The sequence below is a fragment of the Anarhichas minor genome, unplaced genomic scaffold (assembly GCF_050575085.1).
Source record: "Anarhichas minor isolate MPS153535 unplaced genomic scaffold, ASM5057508v1 ptg000051l, whole genome shotgun sequence".
Taxonomy (NCBI): Eukaryota; Metazoa; Chordata; class Actinopteri; order Perciformes; family Anarhichadidae; genus Anarhichas; species Anarhichas minor.
Window position 1 is genome coordinate 7,559,732 of NW_027466497.1, and position 25,903 is coordinate 7,585,634.

The following is a 25,903-nucleotide window of genomic DNA, read 5'->3' on the forward strand; positions in this document are numbered from 1 at the left end:
CACTGTTCATACCAGCCCACTTTCTTTGTTCCTTGTCTTTGTTGTATCATTCGTTTGGAGTTTTGCTGCCTGTTTCCCACCTGCTGTTTCTTTCCTTCCTTTTGGACTCCATAGCAGCAGCTGAATAGTAAAACTAATTGACGTCCTATATTTATTCTAAACCACTTTTCCTTTGATGGAAAATGTCACAAAGTTATTGAAAGAGTTGAAAAAACAACCACGGTGCAAATAAAATCCAACTGCACCTTCACTCTGCTACAGTGGATTCATATTTAGTTTTTAAACAACTTTATTTATGAAACATTAAAAATGTGTAGAGTGACAAATCTGAATGTTGTAGAATTCAACTCAGGATTCTTGTCCAAAATAGAATCCCTCCTCCTAAAGGGATGTTTTCTATTAATGCATAATGTGCAATTCAACAGTAACAGATGATGTTATTGACGGCTGAATGGTGAATTTTGGTAAATGTTGCTGCCGTAGTGGAATTGTTGGATGTTATTATCTCTTTTCCTTTGGTAAATCATGACGGTCCAGTGTTTTCTATGCTCAGGGACATGAGAAAGGAAACATTGAAGCACAGTTCCTTAGTATTTAGAGATTTATACCTGCTTTTATCATGGCTGCCACTTAGATAATTCAGGTTTATTTCACTTAATTAGGAACCTTCCTCAGCAACAGAGACTGTTAAACAGCAGACCATGCCTGTAAGCCATTTCAAACAAAGCATTGAATTGTTCCATCTTCCTCCTCATCTGTATCTGTGTTGGGTCCTGATCCTGCTACCTGTTCTCCAAATCCTAACATTATATTTTAATAAAAAGGTAAAATGTAGTCTGGGCTAAAACGGTGCTACATATGAAGCTTTTCTTGATTACTTTCTAACAAAAAAGATGCAAAGTGTTCATTATGAAATGCAAAGTCAAGTGGAGATAATTCATCTTCATGTTTAAAAAGTCTTTTGTTATGTCGATAAATATGCTGTTAAAGATAGAGGTGAAGAAGAGTCATCTTCTCAAGTAAATGTGTGTGTGTGTGTGTGTGTGTGTGTGTGTGTGTGTGTGTGTGTGTGTGTGTGTGTGTGTGTGTGTGTGTGTGTGTGTGTGTGTGTGTGTGTGTGTGTGTGTGTGTGTGTGTGTGTGTGTGTGCGTGTGTGTGTGTCTTCAGTGAAGTGTATCAGTCTCTGCAGTAGCTTCCAGCTGCAGCAGTCAGTTCAGTTTCTGTTCATTCTGACTGAGGGAGGTTTTTGTACGACGCTTTTTCACTGTGTGAACACCCACTGACTGTTGATCTGATGTAAACTCTGACAGTAGTAAACTGCTGCATCTTCAGTCTGGACTCCACTGATGGTCAGAGTGAAGTCAGAGTTTGATCCACTGCCTGTAAAACGACCTGAAATCCCTGATTGTCGAGTAGTTGCTCCATAGATAAGCAGTTTAGGAGTTTCTCCATCTCTCTGTTGGTACCAGGCTAAATAGTTATTGCCAAGAACATCCTGACTGGTCCTACATGTGATGGAGACGGAGCCTCCCACAGCAGAGCTCACTGCTCCAGGCTGAGTCACTGTGACCTGGCCTCTGGACTCTGAGGACACAGAGACAAACACATAAAGCAGCGTCACGGTTTAGTCGGCTTCATTTCAGAGGGACGGATGTTGATAGAGGAGAGGAGTTTGATTCTCTGGACTTTACCTGTGAAGCAGCAGCAGAGGAGAGTCCAGATGAGGACGCAGATCAAAGTCATGTTTGTGATGAGGAGGATTTCTGTGTCTTCTGCTGTGATGAAGGACAGCTGTCAGTCATCCAGTGTTCAACTCTCAGGACTATAAACTCTCCCAGAGCACTGGAGCATGGTGCTGCTGATGCAAAGTGGCTCTCTATGGAAATGCTCTGACTGACTCCAACAGGGACTTGGATTACTGTGATGATGCTGTTTATCAATGGATCAATCACTTCATCAGAGTATTGATCAGGAATGTGTCAGTGCTCATTTATAAGAGTCTTTGCTTTGAGTTTGATGGAAACATTTTCTTCTGGAATGTTTTGTAAAATCTCCCTAATTCACTACAACACACATCAACATCACTGTGGGACGGATTTAAACACAAATAGTGTTTTTAATTTATTATAGTATAAAATAAACATGAGTTTATGATAATTATTTACATTTGTCAGGATTTGTTGGAGAGTTTTTCTTCAGGAATATCTTGATCAATCATCAATTGATTTTGGTGAAAGTCAAGTTAATATTGCTCATAGATGTCTAACATTTCTAAAATAAATTGTTAAATACATATGTATCATTTCTGAATCCGTTTTTAGTAATTCAACCATTTATTAAATGCAATGTGTAAACTGTGAATGTGTTTGTTGAGTTTGTTGGTGTCAGAGTCAGAGAGCGTGTCTCTCTACAGTGAGAGGTTTTTGTACGGCGGCTCAATGACTTTGTATCACTGTGGTGGACTTTTGGTGGAGGAACCAGACTGGATGTTGGAAGTAAGTTTCTGCACAATAATACTAAACTAATTATTCTAAAGTAATGTTTTAAATGTAGTTTTTGGATGTTTGAGGCAGATGAATACATCTTGTTTTAATCGTACACTTTTAGGATTCATGTGTTTATTTCTGCTCCTTTATCATGGAGACTAACTCAGAGCAGCTTTACTAAACATGTATTTACTCATTCCTCTCCTACTGGAACTTAAACAGCTGGAAATGTAAAACAGATAAAACTTCTACAAATGTTTAAAAAGTTTTGGTTAATTTCAACCTCAATTAAAACTGTTTTTAAACTAATTCAGAATCAGAATGATTCAAACTGAATTGATCTAATTGAAGATAAAGATATTTGAAAATGTGCAAAACTTCTTCATTGTGTCAAATATTGTTTCCAAATTTGAAAATCTTTGAACAGTTTTTATTGATGACTGACATCCACATGAAGAACGTTTGATTGTAGTCACTTCATTTTCTGTACTTGTAAATGTTTCCACTAAATATTTATAAGTAATGTTTAGTTAAGGTTTCTGATGATAAAGATTTAATATTTGTCCACATATTGATGTTTTATCTCCAGTGTAGTTTGATATATTTCAGCTCATTCTGTATGATGACTCTCTCTGTGCTGATATGCATGAGAGGCTTCTTAAAGGGAAGTGAAACAATGTGTGAGTGAGTGACTGGTGGAGCAGAAAGAACATCTGACAGAAACTCCTTAAAGGAGGAAATCAACTCTCTCACAGTGAAGGTGTCCACGTGTCTGGTGTTTGATTGACAGCTGTGTGGTCCCTGTCCTCTAAGCTGATTGGTGTCTCCTAGGTGATGTCCCTCCCACCCTGACGGTGCTGCCCCCCTCCAGTGAGGAGCTGCAGCAGGGGAAGGCCACGCTCATGTGCCTGGCCAACAAGGGCTTCCCCTCAGACTGGAGTCTGGCCTGGAAGGTGGACGGCAGCAGCAGCAGCAGCAGCAGCAGCTGGGAGGAGAGCAGGAGCCCCGGGGTGCTGGAGAAGGACGGCCACTACAGCTGGAGCAGCACCCTGAGGCTCCCTGCAGACCAGTGGAGGAAGGTGGGCTCTGTGACCTGTGAGGCCACCCAGGGCTCCCAGACTCCGCTCTCAGAGACACTGAGGAGAGACCAGTGTTCCCAGTCCTGACCTGACTCACTGGGACTCTGCTGCTGGTTTCACTCTGATACTGATCTCAGTCTGCACTCTGTAACTCTGTTCATCTCTTTCTTTCTTTCACTCACTGTCTCAGTACATTTCATTTCATTGATACAGTTTTGATGCTAATTTTGATTATTTCAACACAATAAATAACTTTTCATCAAATTCATTGTTATCATGTATGTTATTTTAAAATAAAGTCTTAAAAGTCTTAAAAGTTCCAACAAATCTAGAAACAGTTAACTCAACTGAGTCTTGAGATTTTATAATTCCTTGGAAATGTGTAAAGAAATAATATAATATTAGTATAATGTTGTTTGATAGTTTTCATATTTAGAAAAATAAAGTGAGATAATCACTATTTAAGTTATTGTTACCCAGACATGATAGAAGTAAATTCAACCTTTATTCCAGATTCCTTAAAGCGTTTGTGACATCAGAATCTGCTTCATTACACTATTTGCTAATTCATGTTTTTCATAACTAAGCTGATTATTTAAATATTTCAAGGAAAATCCGGTGTACTGTATGTATACGCCCAAACCACCAGACACAGGAACAGCTTCTTACCGCTGGCCGTCACACTCATGAACAATTAATCAGTCATACTGCACTATCACCTTAACTCCATTGACACTATTGTTATATTGTTGTATACGGTTATGTTCATATATAAATATATATACTGTTTGGATTCATATTTATATTTATTTTTTACATAGTCGTTAAATGTTTATATTTAATTATAAATTCTATGTATGTACGTGGAGGTCAACGAAAAACCGGGGTCAAATTGTACGCGTACATGGCCAATAAAGCTGATTATGATTCTGGTGTATCACAAATAAAGTGTGTTATTGGTAGAAACACGGTTTTAGAAGTGTCCAGAAAGTACAATGAATCAGAATGAACTACAACGTCTGAGAAGTTTAAATTAAATCACAATGATGAAGTAGGATATCTTCAGCATTATATCACAATAGTATCTGTAGGAGCCATTAGTTAGGTCTGGGTATTATAAATGTATATTGGGAGCCTACCTCAGGTTGACCACAGGTGGCAGTGTGGGTTAGTGTGGCAGGTAATTAATAAATGGGGCACAGGTGCAACAGACAGGTGATGATGCATGGGTGACGGGGAGATTGCACGGTTTTTACCGCAAGCCAGACACACCAGAGGGAGACCAGGAAGCTAAGTATGACATTGCATATTTGAGATACGACAAACTTATTGTCCATCCCAAAACCAGGGAAAGTTATCAGTTATTGCCCTGTCAGAAACATGGCTTACTGAGGACTCAAGAGAAATCTTTAAAATACCAAAATACAATTCAGTTCACTATGTAAGAGAGAATAGATCTGGAGGTGGAGTATCTCTGTTTATTCACGGTGACTATGAATTCAAAATTAGGGATGATCTCACGCTGAAGTCAAAGAGGGATGAGGTGGAATCTGTTTTTTTAGAGCTCTCTGGTGTCTCTGGTGTAAAGAATGTTATTATTGGTGCTATTTATCGCCCACCTGACTCTGATATCAAAGTTTTCAATGACAGTCTGGGCTGTTCTCTTGACCTGATAAACAATGAGGATAAACTTTGTTACCTTTTAGGAGATTTCAATATAAACCTTTTAAAAAATCGACTACATACTTCTACTGGGGATTTTCTCAATATTCTTTACTCTAGTTACTTTTTCCCTCTTATTCATAAAGCAACAAGAGTTACAGAAAATTCAGTGACTTTGATTGATAACATCTTAACCAATTCTTTGAGTGAAGGAACCAAATCTGGAGTCTTGTATTCCGACTTGTCAGATCATTTTCCCATTTTCCAGTACTCTTTAATCAAGACTAAGAGAGCTAAACATACTAAGAAAATTATGCAGAAAAGAATTATGAGCAAATCAAATATTTCAAAATTTAAAGATATTCTTACCAGTATTTCATTGGATGATCTATATGTGGAAAATAACGCTGATTTGGCATATCAGAAGTTTATGAAAGTTATTAACCTTAGTTTCAATGATTGTTTTCCAATTTGTAGTTCCACCAAGAAAAGCAGTCAAGTTAGTAAGAACCGGTTCACAACACATTTACTGAAGTTGCTGAGGAAAAAAAATAAACTCAACAGAAAATATGTTTCAAATCCCACGCCTCTTACTCATGGGGCTTATAAATCCTGTAGAAATAATTATACCCATATCATTAGATCTACAAAAAAGAAATATTACAGTGAAACATTTATGAAGTGCTCAAAAGATATAAAAAACACATGGAAAGTAATAAATCAACTGCTGCAAAGATAAAAGACGACCCCAGAGCTTCCTTCAGTCTTTTTGGATGGTGACAATTCTCTTGACGAGCCATTTGATATCGCTCAAAAATGTAATGAATTCTTTGTAAATATTGGTCATGAATTAGCTAACAATATTCCGGCTTGTCATGGGAATCCACTGGATTTTATTCCAACAAATGTCCCTATTATCTCTAATTTTATGCCCCCAAATATTCAAGAAATAAGTGATATAATTGATGATATCAAAACATCTTCGGCTGGCCATGACAACATTTCTGCATTTCTTGTCAAACAGGTGAAACAGTCAATATTGCAGCCACTTGTTCACATTTTCACCTTGTCTTTGAAAACAGGTGTTGTGCCAGAGGATTTAAAAATTGCCAAAGTTATTCCTTTGTTTAAAGCAGAAAACCCACTTTGTTTTAACAACTATAGACCCAGATCTATATTGCCTTGTTTTTCAAAAATACTAGAAACAATTGTACACAAAAAGATTATGTTTCATGTAGAGTCTAATTCAATTCTTTACAAACACCAGTATGGTTTCTGTAAAAATCACTCAACTTATATGGCTTTACTTTACCTTGTTGATAAAGTTATCTCTGCACATAACAATAAGGAATTTACTTGCAGTATTTTTATAGACCTTTCCAAAGCCTTCGATACAGTAAACCATAATATTTTATTGGAAAAGCTGCATAAATATGGTTTCCATGACATTGCATACAAATGGCTAAAAAATTATGTCTCCAACAGAAGACAGTTTGTTTGTGTTAAAGGTTGTTATTCAAACACAGCCAGACTAATATGTGGGGTTCCACAGGGGTCCATTCTTTGACCATTATTATTCCTTATTTATATTAATGATTTGTCTAATGTGTCAAAAAGCCTTTTTCCGATAATGTTTGCAGATGACACAACCCTAGTTCTCTCTCATTCAAATTTCAATTCTCTGATTATGAAAGCTAATGCTGGTTTAACTGCCTATGCTACATGGTTCAGATTAAATAAACTATCTTTGAATATCAAAAAAATGAACAAAAAAATGTCCCTCGATAAAATGTTTTAAAAGATGCCTAAAAGAAAATCGAATTGCTGTTTTGTAACAGTTTTTTTTATGTATTAGTGTTCATGTCTTTCTTGTTTTAGCTGTTATATTACACATGCTCACACACACTCGACACAATTACATTATTTGTTTTCTTTTCTTTCTTTCTTTGTTTTGTTGTAGTGTAATGTCTTATGCATATTAAATTTTATCTTTGTAATTTTGTAAAATTTTAATATTATATAGGTGGAGGCTTCAAATAAGCCCAGTTGGCTTTCTGTCTCTTCCTGCACTGTGATATTCATTTATCTCTGTTGTGTTTGATTATTTTAAATTTTGTTGTTTGAATTGTGCAAAATAAATAACTCTAACTCTAACTCTAAGTGATATCAAGTTCTATTGTCAATTGTGAACTCTAATTAAATGGGAACCTCACCCAAAGATACGCAAAGCCTGGTATCTTTATGTCGAAGCGAGTACGAAAACACAATCTTCTCCCGCACCCAGCCGAGTGGCTAGTTACAGGAATCAGTCACTACAGTATCAGTATCAGCAGTGTGATCAAAATATAACTTAGCTTAAGTGTTTCACTATGAACACAAGATCATTCAAACACACAATGTGTTTAGGTTTGTTGGAAACTTAACTGTTTGACTTGAATATTTATCACATTTAAAATTAAATTTGAATTACTTGAAAAATAATCCTTAAAAAAAATGAAAGTAAATATTGTATTTCAGAGGCAAGTATCTAGTGTTCATGTTACCTTTATTAACTTATCTACTCTTCAGCTCATTGTTGATCAGACTTTAAATATATTGATTAACACCCGTATTAAAAAAAAAATACTATTATTACTTACTATAGTATAAAAAGTATTTCCTGACATTATTCTGTTATATCGTCTTCATTGTCAGTGAATCATAAAGTGTCGGTACTTCAATGCAGCTGTTGAGTGAGATCAGTTTCTCTTTAGCTGAGGAGGTTTTTGTACGACGGTGTATCACTGTGTGAACGGGAAGCTGCTACCCTGCTGACAATAATAATCTCCTGCATCTTCAGTCTGAACTCCACTGATGGTCAAAGTGAAGTCAGTTACAGATCCACTTCCACTGAAACGATTTGAAACTCCAGTATGACGGGATTGAGCATTATAAATTAGGAGTTTAGGAGATTCTCCAGATTTCTGAAGGTACCAGTGAAGGTAGATACGAGCAGTTGAACTGGCTTTACATGTGATGGAGACAGTCTGTCCTGGAACAACAGACTGAGGTCCAGCAGACTGAGTCAGGATGATTTCTCCTGATGAATCTGGAAAACATGAAAAAGAGCAGAAGGGTTATTGAGACAAATCCAGTTTGGAGAAAGATGATCAACATCCAAACAGAAGAGTCTCATTTCTTTAACATGGAGAACAGATGGAAGAAGGTCAATGCTGCTTGTTTCACTGTTTCTCCATCACAGCAGAACATCATGGTGGTGAACCAAAGTGTTCAGAAGAGAGTCTCACCCTGAACAAGGAGCCCCAGGGTGGTCAGCAGTAGAGTCAGTGACATCATCATCGTGCTGCCGGCGTGTCAGTGTCTCTGAAAGGCCTGGACAGCCACTGATCAACACTGGCCTCTTAACGGCTGGGAGCAGAGAGGCAGGACACATATGCAAACACACAGAGTCAGTGAAGTGTAGCTGTCCTCAACACTCCATCATGTTTCCTCCTCTCTGCTGAGAGCTTTGATCTACACATTTACATATCTACATGTGGAGGACATTGAATGGTCTGGTAGTAAACTGATCCAGTGACTTGAGGACAGTTTTGTTCCGTCTTTCCAGTTTGGTAATATGATCTCTTTGGTCAGTGATGACTGATATCAATATTAATGTGGGTTTGAATTGTTTATGATATGATAGAATTCAATATCAAACATGGATATAGTTTACTCTATCGATGGAGATCGATCTCTAACACTAAAACACCTTCAGCCCACCGTCTATTCCAGTTGGACAGATTTGTTTCACTCAACTTCATGTAGATGTGAGTTCTCTGAAGATCTTCATGCTGCACTTTAACAACTTCTCGTCCACGTTGACTGAAAAGTTGAGGTTGAAAGTTGAAGCTTTACAATTAAAACTATTTCAGCACAAAGTCCATTCAGTAGTTTTCCTGTTGGGAATTTAAAAATCTACATTTCAATGACAACTGGACGACTCCGTCTGCTGAGGATGTGACTGAAGGCTCAACAACAGTTAGTGGATGGACGTTGAGAGAGATTGATTTGATGTTTTCAAGGTGAAGAATGAACATTAATCTCAATGTATTTGTTGGGTTTTTGAGTTTCATGTCAGAGTAATTGTGTCTTTGCATACGTTTCATATACAGATATAGGAAGAAAATATGAATGTTTTCAGGTTGGCTTTTCTTGGTTCTTTGGTAAATCAGATGTGACTATAACAGGATATGAATGGATGATGAAAAGCTGTGGTGGAAAGAGTAATTTGATGAACACCAAGATTATTTTATGTCATTTAACTTCTTGTGATAAATGTTCGTGTGTGTGTGTGTGTGTGTGTGTGTGTGTGTGTGTGTGTGTGTGTGTGTGTGTGTGTGTGTGTGTGTGTGTGTGTGTGTGTGTGTGTGTGTGTGTGTGTGTGTGTGTGTGTGTGTGTGTGTGTGTGTGTGTGTGTGTGTGTGTGTGTGTGTCTTCAGTGAAGTGTATCAGTCTCTGCAGTAGCTTCCAGCTGCAGCAGTCAGTTCAGTTTCTGTTCATTCTGACTGAGGGAGGTTTTTGTACGACGCTTTTTCACTGTGTGAACACACTCTGACTGCTGATCTGATGTAAACTCTGACAGTAGTAAACTGCTGCATCTTCAGTCTGGACTCCACTGATGGTCAGAGTGAAGTCAGAGTTTGATCCACTGCCTGTAAAACGACCTGAAATCCCTGATTGTCGAGTGCTAGCATAGTAAATGAGCAGTTTAGGAGCTTCTCCATCTCTCTGTTGGTACCAGGCTAAAACGTGATATGAGCTATGCACATAAACCTTCTGACTGGTCCTACATGTGATGGAGACGGAGCCTCCCACAGCAGAGCTCACTGCTCCAGGCTGAGTCACTGTGACCTGGCCTCTGGACTCTGAGGACACAGAGACAAACACATAAAGCAGCGTCACGGTTTAGTCGGCTTCATTTCAGAGGGACGGATGTTCATAGAGGAGAGGAGTTTGATTCTCTGGACTTTACCTGTGAAGCAGCAGCAGAGAAGAGTCCAGATGAGGACGCAGATCAAAGTCATGTTTGTGATGAGGAGGATTTCTGTGTCTTCTGCTGTGATGAAGGACAGCTGTCAGTCATCCAGTGTTCAACTCTCAGGACTATAAACTCTCCCAGAGCACTGGAGCATGGTGCTGCTGATGCAAAGTGGCTCTCTATGGAAATGCTCTGACTGACTCCAACAGGGACTTGGATTACTGTGATGATGCTGTTTATCAATGGATCAATCACTTCATCAGAGTATTGATCAGGAATGTGTCAGTGCTCATTTATAAGAGTCTTTGCTTTGAGTTTGATGGAAACATTTTCTTCTGGAATGTTTTGTAAAATCTCCCTAATTCACTACAACACACATCAACATCACTGTGGGACGGATTTAAACACAAATATTGTTTTTAATTTATCACGGTAAAAAATAAACATGAGTTTATGATAATTATTTACATTTGTCAGGATTTGTTGGAGAGTTTTTCTTCAGGAATATCTTGATCAATTGTCAATTGATTTTGGTGAAAGTCAAGTTAATATTGCTCATAGATGTCTAACATTTCTAAAATAAATTGTTAAATACATATGTATCATTTCTGAATCCGTTTTTAGTAATTTAACCATTTATTAAATGCAATGTGTAAACTGTGAATGTGTTTGTTGAGTTTGTTGGTGTCAGAGTCAGAGAGCGTGTCTCTCTACAGTGAGAGGTTTTTGTACGGCGGCTCAATGACTTTGTATCACTGTGGTACACGTTCGGTGGAGGAACCAGACTGGATGTTAACTGTAAGTACGATCGACTCCCTTAATAACTTACATTACACATGTATTATGTTTGAATGTCATAGCTGTAGAGCTTACTGTAATATTTCCTCTGATATTTAAAATCTTATATATTTGTAACAATTCTTGAAGTCTTCAGTGTCGATAGCTCGATGAAAATCCACTCTGATGAATAATGTTGTTGCACAAAACTTTTAACTTTAAGTTGATTCATTATCATAATTTCACTGTAACTACTCTGCATTACTTTTCATGAAGAAAATAATTTTAAAAGTTAAAGTTTTGATATTACGGCTAAAGAATGAATAGTAATTATTTATTGTTAGTTCAGTGTTTAATGTGGTTCTGACTTTTTCTCCCAGACTGATGATTTAAAGCTAATAAACATGTCGTAAGAGTTTGAAAGAGTATTTCAGCAGTTAACAATATTAGTTATGTGTCAGTAATGAAGCAGACTGTTCAGTGATGATTCCTGCTCACATGAAGAAAACACATGTCATCATGTATGAGGTGTTGGCTTGAAACTAGAAATACTTAAGATACTTAATACTATAAAAGCCTCACATTCTTCATTTTTATCGTGATATTTTGAAGTGTGAAACTCAGAAAGCTTCGTAAAAGAAGGTCAGTTTATATGTTGTATCTTCAGTACTGAAACCTGTCTGTTGTCATGGTTCAGCAGTGATGCCTGTCTGTTGTCATGGTTCATGAGCTCAGAGAGGGAAGTGAAACGTTTGAGATCAGTTTGATCCGATCTGAGGAAGACCAACAGAACTAGTAGCCTCATGAACTTCATGAATCTCTCTCTGCAGTGGGTCGAGTCGTCCCCACCCTGACGGTGCTGCCCCCCTCCAGTGAGGAGCTGCAGCAGGCCACGCTCATGTGCCTGGCCAACAAGGGCTTCCCCTCAGACTGGAGTCTGGCCTGGAAGGTGGACGGCAGCAGCAGCAGCAGCAGCAGCAGCTGGGAGGAGAGCAGGAGCCCCGGGGTGCTGGAGAAGGACGGCCACTACAGCTGGAGCAGCACCCTGAGGCTCCCTGCAGACCAGTGGAGGAAGGTGGGCTCTGTGACCTGTGAGGCCACCCAGGGCTCCCAGACTCCGCTCTCAGAGACACTGAGGAGAGACCAGTGTTCCCAGTCCTGACCTGACTCACTGGGACTCTGCTGCTGGTTTCACTCTGATACTGATCTCAGTCTGTAACTCTCTCTCTCTCTCTCTCTCTCTCTCTCTCTCTCTCTCTCTCTCTCTCTCTCTCTCTCTCTCTCTCTCTCTCTCTCTTTCTCTCTGTTCCTCATTAAATGTTTCAACATAATGGTTTCTTGCTTTTTGTATTATTGTTTGTTTTAATTGTTCAAAACAATAAAAATGTCATCAAATAGTAATGTCTTTGTGCTCTTTATTAATAGACCAGACATGACTTATTTCTGTGACATATATTTTATATCAGGAATACTAATCACAATAAAGGATGAAGCCTTAATAATTACAACAATATCCTTATTTTATATTCACTTCTTCATACTTTAAGGGGAACATGTTCTCCATGGTTGTTTCAGGTTTGTTTTGTTATGAATTAACTTTGGTAACGACACATCATTAAAAGCATTGTGATGGAAAACAACTACATCGTCTCACACCACTGGAGTCTGCTCTTGATTATGACGCATGTGTTGTAAGAATTTAACTTAATTGGTTTCATTTTTTTAAATATCTGAATACATTAAAGAAAATAGATTAGAAATAGAAAGCGGGATATCATCAGCGTCATATGAAAGAGAATTGATTCAACAAAATGTTTGAATGAAAGCGATGACAACACAGTCTGTGTGTGTGGAAATGATCCATGAGATCACAGGAGACTGGGTTGATCACTGGGTCAGATCACCAATATTTCATAACTTTAGGTGATGATTTTTAGAAGAACTAAAGGGATTATGTTCACGTCACATCTGATAATTGTCTCGATGCAGCCTAACAGTGTTTAGCTGGTTTTAAAGGATGAAAGGAAGCCATTGGAAGCGAAGCTGTGAGTTTGTCCTGCATGATCTCCTCTACATCTGTCCTGCTATGATCAGAGCTTGTTGTGTTTCCATCTCTAAAGGCTTAAAGGTGCCTTTGTGGCTCTGGCTCCAAAACTGTGGAAGTGTTAGACTAAAGATTTGAGGAAGTTGTGGTAGAAAGCAGCTAAAGACACATGTTAAGAGGGACCTTCCTTCTTTTGGTGCATTCTTACATTGTGTGTGTATTTGATGTGTTTTGCTTTTACATGTCATAATCTGCCATGCTCCATGTTCTTCCTTTGATTCATTCATGTCATCCATGTGTAGTATTCCACCTCTCCTACCGTTTCAGATCACTTCACTTCCTGCCTTTGTATTTTTTCCCGCCAGTTTTGATTATCGGCCCCGCCCTGATTAGTTTGACCCCTCGTTAGCCCTGCACCCACCAGACCTCCTGCTCACCTGTTCCCACTTCCCCATCAGTCATTCACTGTTCATACCAGCCCAGTTTCTTTGTTCCTTGTCTTTGTTGTATCATTCGTTTGGAGTTTTGCTGCCTGTTTCCCACCTGCTGTTTCTTTCCTTCCTTTTGGACTCCATAGCAGCAGCTGAATAGTAAAACAAACTGACGTCCTATATTTATTCTAAACCACTTTTCCTTTGATGGAAAATGTCACAAAGTTATTGAAAGAGTTGAAAAAACAACCACGGTGCAAATAAAATCCAACTGCACCTTCACTCTGCTACAGTGGATTCATATTTAGTTTTTAAACAACTTTATTTATGAAACATTAAAAATGTGTAGAGTGACAAATCTGAATGTTGTAGAATTCAACTCAGGATTCTTGTCCAAAATAGAATCCCTCCTCCTAAAGGGATGTTTCCTATTTATGCATAATGTGCAATTCAACAGTAACAGATGATGTTATTGAAGGCTGAATGGTGAATTTTGGTAAATGTTGCTGCCGTAGTGGAATTGTTGGATGTTATTATCTCTTTTCCTTTGGTAAATCATGACGGTCCAGTGTTTTCTATGCTCAGGGACATGAGAAAGGAAACATTGAAGCACAGTTCCTTAGTATTTAGAGATTTAGACCTGCTTTTATCATGGCTGCCACTTAGATAATTCAGGTTTATTTCACTTAATTAGGAACCTTCCTAAGCAACAGAGACTGTTAAACAGCAGACCATGCCTGTAAGCCATTTCAAACAAAGCATTGAATTGTTCCATCTTCCTCCTCATCTGTATCTGTGTTGGGTCCTGATCCTGCTACCTGTTCTCCAAATCCTAACATTATATTTTAATAAAAAGGTCAAATGTAGTCTGGGCTAAAACGGTGCTACATATGAAGCTTTTCTTGATTACTTTCTGACAAAAAAGATGCAAAGTGTTCATTATGAAATGCAAAGTCAAGTGGAGATAATTCATCTTCATGTTTAAAAAGTCTTTTGTTATGTCGATAAATATGCTGTTAAAGATAGAGGTGAAGAAGAGTCATCTTCTCAAGTGTGTGTGTGTGTGTGTGTGTGTGTGTGTGTGTGTGTGTGTGTGTGTGTGTGTGTGTGTGTGTGCGTGTGTGTGTGTGTGTGTGTGTGTGTGTGTGTCTTCAGTGAAGTGTATCAGTCTCTGCAGTAGCTTCCAGCTGCAGCAGTCAGTTCAGTTTCTGTTCATTCTGACTGAGGGAGGTTTTTGTACGACGGTTTTTCACTGTGTGAACACCCACTGACTGTTGATCTGATGTAAACTCTGACAGTAGTAAACTGCTGCATCTTCAGTCTGGACTCCACTGATGGTCAGAGTGAAGTCAGAGTTTGATCCACTGCCTGTAAAACGACCTGGAATCCCTTATTGTCGAGTAGTTGCTCCATAGATAAGCAGTTTAGGAGTTTCTCCATCTCTCTGTTGGTACCAGGCTAAATAGTTATTGCTATAAACATTCTGACTGGTCCTACATGTGATGGAGACGGAGCCTCCCACAGCAGAGCTCACTGCTCCAGGCTGAGTCACTGTGACCTGGCCTCTGGACTCTGAGGACACAGAGACAAACACATAAAGCAGCGTCACGGTTTAGTCGGCTTCATTTCAGAGGGACGGATGTTGATAGAGGAGAGGAGTTTGATTCTCTGGACTTTACCTGTGAAGCAGCAGCAGAGGAGAGTCCAGATGAGGACGCAGATCAAAGTCATGTTTGTGATGAGGAGGATTTCTGTGTCTTCTGCTGTGATGAAGGACAGCTGTCAGTCATCCAGTGTTCAACTCTCAGGACTATAAACTCTCCCAGAGCACTGGAGCATGGTGCTGCTGATGCAAAGTGGCTCTCTATGGAAATGCTCTGACTGACTCCAACAGGGACTTGGATTACTGTGATGATGCTGTTTATCAATGGATCAATCACTTCATCAGAGTATTGATCAGGAATGTGTCAGTGCTCATTTATAAGAGTCTTTGCTTTGAGTTTGATGGAAACATTTTCTTCTGGAATGTTTTGTAAAATCTCCCTAATTCACTACAACACACATCAACATCACTGTGGGACGGATTTAAACAACAATAGTGTTTTTAATTTATTATAGTATAAAATAAACATGAGTTTATGATAATTATTTACATTTGTCAGGATTTGTTGGAGAGTTTTTCTTCAGGAATATCTTGATCAATCATCAATTAATTTTGGTGAAAGTCAAGTTAATATTGCTCATAGATGTCTAACATTTCTAAAATAAATTGTTAAATACATATGTATCATTTCTGAACCAGTTTTTAGTAATTTAACCATTTATTAAATGCAATGTGTAAACTGTGAATGTGTTTGTTGAGTTTGTTGGTGTCAGAGTCAGAGAGCGTGTCTCTCTACAGTGAGAGGTTTTTGTACGGCGGCTCAATGACTTTGTATCACTGTGGTTGACTTTTGGTGGAGGAACCAGACTGGATGTTGGAAGTAAGTTTCTGCACAATAATACTAAACTAATTATTCTAAAGTAATGTTTTAAATGTAGTTTGTGGATGTTTGAGGCAGATGAATACATCTTGTTTTAATCGTACACTTTTAGGATTCATGTGTTTATTTCTGCTCCTTTATCATGGAGACTAACTCAGAGCAGCTTTACTAAACATGTGTTTACTCATTCCTCTCCTACTGGAACTTAAACAGCTGGAAATGTAAAAAAGATAAAACTTCTACAAATGTTTTTAAAGTTTTTTTATTTCGACCTTAATTAAAACTATTTTTAAATTAATTCAGAATCAGAATGATTCAGAATTAATTGAACCGAGTGAAGATGAAGATATTTGAAAATGTGCAAAACTTCTTCATTGTGTCAAATATTGTTTCAAAATTTGAAAGTTTTTGAACAGTTTTTATTGATGACTGACATCCACATGAAGAACGTTTGATTGTAGTCACTTCATTTTCTGTACTTGTAAATGTTTCCACTAAATATTTATAAGTAATGTTTAGTTAATGTTTCTGATGATAAAGATTTAATATTTGTCCACATATTGATGTTTTATCTCCAGTGTAGTTTGATATATTTCAGCTCATTCTGTATGATGACTCTCTCTGTGCTGATATGCATGAGAGGCTTCTTAAAGGGAAGTGAAACAATGTGTGAGTGAGTGACTGGTGGAGCAGAAAGAACATCTGACAGAAACTCCTTAAAGGAGGAAATCAACTCTCTCACAGTGAAGGTGTCCACGTGTCTGGTGCTTGATTGACAGCTGTGTGGTCCCTGTCCTCTAAGCTGATTGGTGTCTCCTAGGTGATGTCCCTCCCACCCTGACGATGCTGATCCCCTCCAGTGAGGAGCTGCAGCAGGGGAAGGCCACGCTCATGTGCCTGGCCAACAAGGGCTTCCCCTCAGACTGGAGTCTGGCCTGGAAGGTGGACGGCAGCAGCAGCAGCAGCAGCAGCAGCTGGGAGGAGAGCAGGAGCCCCGGGGTGCTGGAGAAGGACGGCCACTACAGCTGGAGCAGCACCCTGAGGCTCCCTGCAGACCAGTGGAGGAAGGTGGGCTCTGTGACCTGTGAGGCCACCCAGGGCTCCCAGACTCCGCTCTCAGAGACACTGAGGAGAGACCAGTGTTCCCAGTCCTGACCTGACTCACTGGGACTCTGCTGCTGGTTTCACTCTGATACTGATCTCAGTCTGCACTCTGTAACTCTTTATGTCTGTTCATCTCTTTCTTTCTTTCACTCACTGTCTCAGTACATTTCATTTCATTGATACAGTTTTGATGCTAATTTTGATTATTTCAACACAATAAATAACTTTTCATCAAATTCATTGTTATCATGTATGTTATTTTAAAATAAAGTCTTAAAAGTTCCAACAAATCTAGAAACAGTTAACTCAACTGAGTCTTGAGATTTTATAATTCCTTGGAAATGTGTAAAGAAATAATATAATATTAGTATAATGTTGTTTGATAGTTTTCATATTTAGAAAAATAAAGTGAGATAATCACTATTTAAGTTATTGTTACCCAGACATGATAGAAGTAAATTCAACCTTTATTCCAGATTCATTAAAGCGTTTGTGACATCAGAATCTGCTTCATTACACTATTTGCTAATTCATGTTTTTCATAACTAAGCTGATTATTTAAATATTTCAAGGAAAATCCGGTGTACTGTATGTATACGCCCAAACCACCAGACACAGGAACAGCTTCTTACCGCTGGCCGTCACACTCATGAACAATTAATCAGTCATACTGCACTATCACCTTAACTCCATTGACACTATTGTTATATTGTTGTATACGGTTATGTTCATATATAAATATATATACTGTTTGGATTCATATTTATATTTATTTTTTACATAGTCGTTAAATGTTTATATTTAATTATAAATTCTATGTATGTACGTGGAGGTCAACGAAAAACCGGGGTCAAATTGTACGCGTACATGGCCAATAAAGCTGATTATGATTCTGGTGTATCACAAATAAAGTGTGTTATTGGTAGAAACACGGTTTTAGAAGTGTCCAGAAAGTACAATGAATCAGAATGAACTACAACGTCTGAGAAGTTTAAATTAAATCACAATGATGAAGTAGGATATCTTCAGCATTATATCACAATAGTATCTGTAGGAGCCATTAGTTAGGTCTGGGTATTATAAATGTATATTGGGAGCCTTCCTCAGGTTGACCACAGGTGGCAGTGTGGGTTAGTGTGGCAGGTAATTAATAAATGGGGCACAGGTGCAACAGACAGGTGATGATGCATGGGTGACGGGGAGATTGCACGGTTTTTACCGCAAGCCAGACACACCAGAGGGAGACCAGGAAGCTAAGTATGACATTGCATATTTGAGATACGACAAACTTATTGTCCATCCCAAAACCAGGGAAAGTTATCAGTTATTGCCCTGTCAGAAACATGGCTTACTGAGGACTCAAGAGAAATCTTTAAAATACCAAAATACAATTCAGTTCACTATGTAAGAGAGAATAGATCTGGAGGTGGAGTATCTCTGTTTATTCACGGTGACTATGAATTCAAAATTAGGGATGATCTCACGCTGAAGTCAGAGAGGGATGAGGTGGAATCTGTTTTTTTAGAGCTCTCTGGTGTCTCTGGTGTAAAGAATGTTATTATTGGTGCTATTTATCGCCCACCTGACTCTGATATCAAAGTTTTCAATGACAGTCTGGGCTGTTCTCTTGACCTGATAAACAATGAGGATAAACTTTGTTACCTTTTAGGAGATTTCAATATAAACCTTTTAAAAAATCGACTACATACTTCTACTGGGGATTTTCTCAATATTCTTTACTCTAGTTACTTTTTCCCTCTTATTCATAAAGCAACAAGAGTTACAGAAAATTCAGTGACTTTGATTGATAACATCTTAACCAATTCTTTGAGTGAAGGAACCAAATCTGGAGTCTTGTATTCCGACTTGTCAGATCATTTTCCCATTTTCCAGTACTCTTTAATCAAGACTAAGAGAGCTAAACATACTAAGAAAATTATGCAGAAAAGAATTATGAGCAAATCAAATATTTCAAAATTTAAAGATATTCTTACCAGTATTTCATTGGATGATCTATATGTGGAAAATAACGCTGATTTGGCATATCAGAAGTTTATGAAAGTTATTAACCTTAGTTTCAATGATTGTTTTCCAATTTGTAGTTCCACCAAGAAAAGCAGTCAAGTTAGTAAGAACCGGTTCACAACACATTTACTGAAGTTGCTGAGGAAAAAAAATAAACTCAACAGAAAATATGTTTCAAATCCCACGCCTCTTACTCATGGGGCTTATAAATCCTGTAGAAATAATTATACCCATATCATTAGATCTACAAAAAAGAAATATTACAGTGAAACATTTATGAAGTGCTCAAAAGATATAAAAAACACATGGAAAGTAATAAATCAACTGCTGCAAAGATAAAAGACGACCCCAGAGCTTCCTTCAGTCTTTTTGGATGGTGACAATTCTCTTGACGAGCCATTTGATATCGCTCAAAAATGTAATGAATTCTTTGTAAATATTGGTCATGAATTAGCTAACAATATTCCGGCTTGTCATGGGAATCCACTGGATTTTATTCCAACAAATGTCCCTATTATCTCTAATTTTATGCCCCCAAATATTCAAGAAATAAGTGATATAATTGATGATATCAAAACATCTTCGGCTGGCCATGACAACATTTCTGCATTTCTTGTCAAACAGGTGAAACAGTCAATATTGCAGCCACTTGTTCACATTTTCACCTTGTCTTTGAAAACAGGTGTTGTGCCAGAGGATTTAAAAATTGCCAAAGTTATTCCTTTGTTTAAAGCAGAAAACCCACTTTGTTTTAACAACTATAGACCCAGATCTATATTGCCTTGTTTTTCAAAAATACTAGAAACAATTGTACACAAAAAGATTGTTTCATGTACAGTCTAATTCAATTCTTTACAAACACCAGTATGGTTTCTGTAAAAATCACTCAACTTATATGGCTTTACTTTACCTTGTTGATAAAGTTATCTCTGCACATAACAATAAGGAATTTACTTGCAGTATTTTTATAGACCTTTCCAAAGCCTTCGATACAGTAAACCATAATATTTTATTGGAAAAGCTGCATAAATATGGTTTCCATGACATTGCATACAAATGGCTAAAAAATTATGTCTCCAACAGAAGACAGTTTGTTTGTGTTAAAGGTTGTTATTCAAACACAGCCAGACTAATATGTGGGGTTCCACAGGGGTCCATTCTTTGACCATTATTATTCCTTATTTATATTAATGATTTGTCTAATGTGTCAAAAAGCCTTTTCCGATAATGTTTGCAGATGACACAACCCTAGTTCTCTCTCATTCAAATTTCAATTCTCTGATTATGAAAGCTAATGCTGGTTTAACTGCCTATGCTACATGGTTCAGATTAAATAAACTATCTTTGAATATCAAAAAAATGAACAAAAAAATGTCCCTCGATAAAATGTTTTAAAAGATGCCTAAAAGAAAATCGAATTGCTGTTTTGTAACAGTTTTTTTTATGTATTAGTGTTCATGTCTTTCTTGTTTTAGCTGTTATATTACACATGCTCACACACACTCGACACAATTACATTATTTGTTTTCTTTTCTTTCTTTGTTTGTTTTGTTGTAGTGTAATGTCTTATGCATATTAAATTTTATCTTTGTAATTTTGTAAAATTTTAATATTATATAGGTGGAGGCTTCAAATAAGCCCAGTTGGCTTTCTGTCTCTTCCTGCACTGTGATATTCATTTATCTCTGTTGTGTTTGATTATTTTAAATTTTGTTGTTTGAATTGTGCAAAATAAATAACTCTAACTCTAACTCTAAGTGATATCAAGTTCTATTGTCAATTGTGAACTCTAATTAAATGGGAACCTCACCCAAAGATACGCAAAGCCTGGTATCTTTATGTCGAAGCGAGTACGAAAACACAATCTTCTCCCGCACCCAGCCGAGTGGCTAGTTACAGGAATCAGTCACTACAGTATCAGTATCAGCAGTGTGATCAAAATATAACTTAGCTTAAGTGTTTCACTATGAACACAAGATCATTCAAACACACAATGTGTTTAGGTTTGTTGGAAACTTAACTGTTTGACTTGAATATTTATCACATTTAAAATTAAATTTGAATTACTTGAAAAATAATCCTTAAAAAAAATGAAAGTAAATATTGTATTTCAGAGGCAAGTATCTAGTGTTCATGTTACCTTTATTAACTTATCTACTCTTCAGCTCATTGTTGATCAGACTTTAAATATATTGATTAACACCCGTATTAAAAAAAAAATACTATTATTACTTACTATAGTATAAAAAGTATTTCCTGACATTATTCTGTTATATCGTCTTCATTGTCAGTGAATCATAAAGTGTCGGTACTTCAATGCAGCTGTTGAGTGAGATCAGTTTCTCTTTAGCTGAGGAGGTTTTTGTACGACGGTGTATCACTGTGTGAACGGGAAGCTGCTACCCTGCTGACAATAATAATCTCCTGCATCTTCAGTCTGAACTCTACTGATGGTCAAAGTGAAGTCAGTTACAGATCCACTTCCACTGAAACGATTTGAAACTCCAGTATGACGGGATTGAGCATTATAAATTAGGAGTTTAGGAGATTCTCCAGATTTCTGAAGGTACCAGTGAAGGTAGATACGAGCAGTTGAACTGGCTTTACATGTGATGGAGACAGTCTGTCCTGGAACAACAGACTGAGGTCCAGCAGACTGAGTCAGGATGATTTCTCCTGATGAATCTGGAAAACATGAAAAAGAGCAGAAGGGTTATTGAGACAAATCCAGTTTGGAGAAAGATGATCAACATCCAAACAGAAGAGTCTCATTTCTTTAACATGGAGAACAGATGGAAGAAGGTCAATGCTGCTTGTTTCACTGTTTCTCCATCACAGCAGAACATCATGGTGGTGAACCAAAGTGTTCAGAAGAGAGTCTCACCCTGAACAAGGAGCCCCAGGGTGGTCAGCAGTAGAGTCAGTGACATCATCATCGTGCTGCCGGCGTGTCAGTGTCTCTGAAAGGCCTGGACAGCCACTGATCAACACTGGCCTCTTAACGGCTGGGAGCAGAGAGGCAGGACACATATGCAAACACACAGAGTCAGTGAAGTGTAGCTGTCCTCAACACTCCATCATGTTTCCTCCTCTCTGCTGAGAGCTTTGATCTACACATTTACATATCTACATGTGGAGGACATTGAATGGTCTGGTAGTAAACTGATCCAGTGACTTGAGGACAGTTTTGTTCCGTCTTTCCAGTTTGGTAATATGATCTCTTTGGTCAGTGATGACTGATATCAATATTAATGTGGGTTTGAATTGTTTATGATATGATAGAATTCAATATCAAACATGAATATAGTTTACTCTATCGATGGAGATCGATCTCTAACACTAAAACACCTTCAGCCCACCGTCTATTCCAGTTGGACAGATTTGTTTCACTCACGTTCATGTAGATGTGAGTTCTCTGAAGATCTTCATGCTGCACTTTAACAACTTCTCGTCCACGTTGACTGAAAAGTTGAGGTTGAAAGTTGAAGCTTTACAATTAAAACTATTTCAGCACAAAGTCCATTCAGTAGTTTTCCTGTTGGGAATTTAAAAATCTACATTTCAATGACAACTGGACGACTCCGTCTGCTGAGGATGTGACTGAAGGCTCAACAACAGTTAGTGGATGGACGTTGAGAGAGATTGATTTGATGTTTTCAAGGTGAAGCATGAATATTAATCTCAATATATTTGTTGGGTTTTTGAGTTTCATGTCAGAGTAATTGTGTCTTTGCATACGTTTTATTTACATGCAGATATAGGAAGAAAATATGAATGTTTTCATTCGTGGCTTTTCTTGATTCTTTGGTAAATCAGATGAGAACATGTGATTATAACAGGATATGAATAGATGATAAAAAGCTGTGGTGGAAAGAGTAATTTGATGAACAACAAGATTATTTTATGCCATTGAACTTCTTGTGATTAATGTTCATTAATGGTTACAGCAACAATAGTGAAATACTGAATCCTCTTGATGAAAATGTACATCATGTGTGTGTGTGTGTGTGTGTGTGTGTGTGTGTGTGTGTGTGTGTGTGTGTGTGTGTGTGTGTGTGTGTCTTCAGTGAAGTGTATCAGTCTCTGCAGTAGCTTCCAGCTGCAGCAGTCAGTTCAGTTTCTGTTCATTCTGACTGAGGGAGGTTTTTGTACGACGCTTTTTCACTGTGTGAACACCCTCTGACTGCTGATCTGATGATAACTCTGACAGTAGTAAACTGCTGCATCTTCAGTCTGGACTCCACTGATGGTCAGAGTGAAGTCAGAGTTTGATCCACTGCCTGTAAAACGACCTGAAATCCCTGATTGTCGAGTAGTTGCTCTATAGATAAGCAGTTTAGGAGTTTCTCCATCTCTCTGTTGGTACCAGGCTAAAAAGTCTGAGTTATAAACCTTCTGACTGGTCCTACATGTGATGGAGACGGAGCCTCCCACAGCAGAGCTCACTGCTCCAGGCTGAGTCACTGTGACCTGGCCTCTGGACTCTGAGGACACAGAGACAAACACATAAAGCAGCGTCACGGTTTAGTCGGCTTCATTTCAGAGGGACGGATGTTGATAGAGGAGAGGAGTTTGATTCTCTGGACTTTACCTGTGAAGCAGCAGCAGAGGAGAGTCCAGATGAGGACGCAGATCAAAGTCATGTTTGTGATGAGGAGGATTTCTGTGTCTTCTGCTGTGATGAAGGACAGCTGTCAGTCATCCAGTGTTCAACTCTCAGGACTATAAACTCTCCCAGAGCACTGGAGCATGGTGCTGCTGATGCAAAGTGGCTCTCTATGGAAATGCTCTGACTGACTCCAACAGGGACTTGGATTACTGTGATGATGCTGTTTATCAATGGATCAATCACTTCATCAGAGTATTGATCAGGAATGTGTCAGTGCTCATTTATAAGAGTCTTTGCTTTGAGTTTGATGGAAACATTTTCTTCTGGAATGTTTAGTAAAATCTCCCTAATTCACTACAACACACATCAACATCACTGTGGGACGGATTTAAACACAAATAGTGTTTTTAATTTATTATAGTATAAAATAAACATGAGTTTATGATAATTATTTACAATTCAAAGGAATAATTGTCTTTCTCTGGCAATATCTTGATCATTCATCAATTAGTTTTACTTAAAGACCGATTAATATTACTCATAGATGTTTAAAATGAAACAAATCCATTGTTAAATACATATGTATCGTTTGTGAATTCATTTTAAAGTAATTTAACCATTTATAACATAAACTGTGTAAACTGTGAACGTGTTTGTTGAGTTTGTTGGTGTCAGAGTCAGAGAGCGTGTCTCTCTACAGTGAGAGGTTTTTGTACGGCGGCTCAATGACTTTGTATCACTGTGGTGGACTTTTGGTGGAGGAACCAGACTGGATGTTAACTGTAAGTACGATCGACTCCCTTAATAACTTACATTACACATGTATTATGTTTGAATGTCATAGCTGTAGAGCTTACTGTAATATTTCCTCTGATATTTAAAATCTTATATATTTGTAACAATTCTTGAAGTCTTCAGTGTCGATAGCTCGATGAAAATCCACTCCGATGAATAATGTTGTTGCACAAAACTTTTAACTTTAAGTTGATTCATTATCATAATTTCACTGTAACTACTCTGCATTACTTTTCATGAAGAAAATAATTTTAAAAGTTAAAGTTTTGATATTACGGCTAAAGAATGAATAGTAATTATTTATTGTTAGTTCAGTGTTTAATGTGGTTCTGACTTTTTCTCCCAGACTGATGATTTAAAGCTAATAAACATGTCGTAAGAGTTTGAAGAAGTATTTCAGCAGTTAACAATATTAGTTATGTGTCAGTAATGAAGCAGACTGTTCAGTGATGATTCCTGCTCACATGAAGAGAACAAACACATGTCATCATGTATGAGGTGTTGGCTTGAAACTAGAAATACTTAAGATACTTAATACTATAAAAGCCTCACAATCTTCATTTTTATCGTGATATTTTGAAGTGTGAAACTCAGAAAGTTTTGTAAAATAAGGTCAGTTCATATGTTTTATCTTCAGTACTGAAACCTGTCTGTTGTCATGGTTCAGCAGTGATGCCTGTCTGTTGTCATGGTTAATGAGCTCAGAGAGGGAAGTGAAACGTTTGAGATCAGTTTGATCCGATCTGAGGAAGACCAACAGAACTAGTAGCCTCATGAACTTCATGAATCTCTCTCTGCAGTGGGTCGAGTCGTCCCCACCCTGACGGTGCTGCCCCCCTCCAGTGAGGAGCTGCAGCAGGGGAAGGCCACGCTCATGTGCCTGGCCAACAAGGGCTTCCCCTCAGACTGGAGTCTGGCCTGGAAGGTGGACGGCAGCAGCAGCAGCAGCAGCAGCAGCTGGGAGGAGAGCAGGAGCCCCGGGGTGCTGGAGAAGGACGGCCACTACAGCTGGAGCAGCACCCTGAGGCTCCCTGCAGACCAGTGGAGGAAGGTGGGCTCTGTGACCTGTGAGGCCACCCAGGGCTCCCAGACTCCGCTCTCAGAGACACTGAGGAGAGACCAGTGTTCCCAGTCCTGACCTGACTCACTGGGACTCTGCTGCTGGTTTCACTCTGATACTGATCTCAGTCTGCACTCTGTAACTCTTTATGTCTGTTCATCTCTTTCTTTCACTCACTCACTGTCTCAGTTCATGTTGCATTGATAAAGTTGTGTTGCTGTAATTTAGGTTGATTTAAATAATAAAGAACTTTTCATCAAATTAATTGTTTTAATGTATATTTTTATGAAAAAAACAGATGATGCTGTTTCAATAGTTCAATAAAATA

The 25,903-nt window shown here is 38.1% G+C and overlaps 3 gene segments (V, D, J or C); all 3 read left to right on the forward strand.

The window, feature by feature from the left end:
- The first annotated feature begins 2,839 nt into the window (after positions 1-2,839).
- Positions 2,840-3,829, forward strand: LOC142971930 (Ig kappa-b4 chain C region-like). The segment is given in 1 exon segment: positions 2,840-3,829. A coding segment is annotated over 1 exon segment (264 nt).
- Positions 3,830-10,889: 7,060 nt separating this feature from the next.
- LOC142972050 (Ig kappa-b4 chain C region-like) lies at positions 10,890-12,421 on the forward strand. The segment is given in 2 exon segments: positions 10,890-11,045; positions 11,855-12,421. A coding segment is annotated over 1 exon segment (264 nt).
- Positions 12,422-12,577: 156 nt separating this feature from the next.
- Positions 12,578-25,836, forward strand: LOC142972001 (Ig kappa-b4 chain C region-like). The segment is given in 4 exon segments: positions 12,578-12,599; positions 16,803-16,924; positions 24,427-24,502; positions 25,316-25,836. Coding segments are annotated over 4 exon segments (558 nt in total).
- The last annotated feature ends 67 nt before the right edge of the window (positions 25,837-25,903 follow it).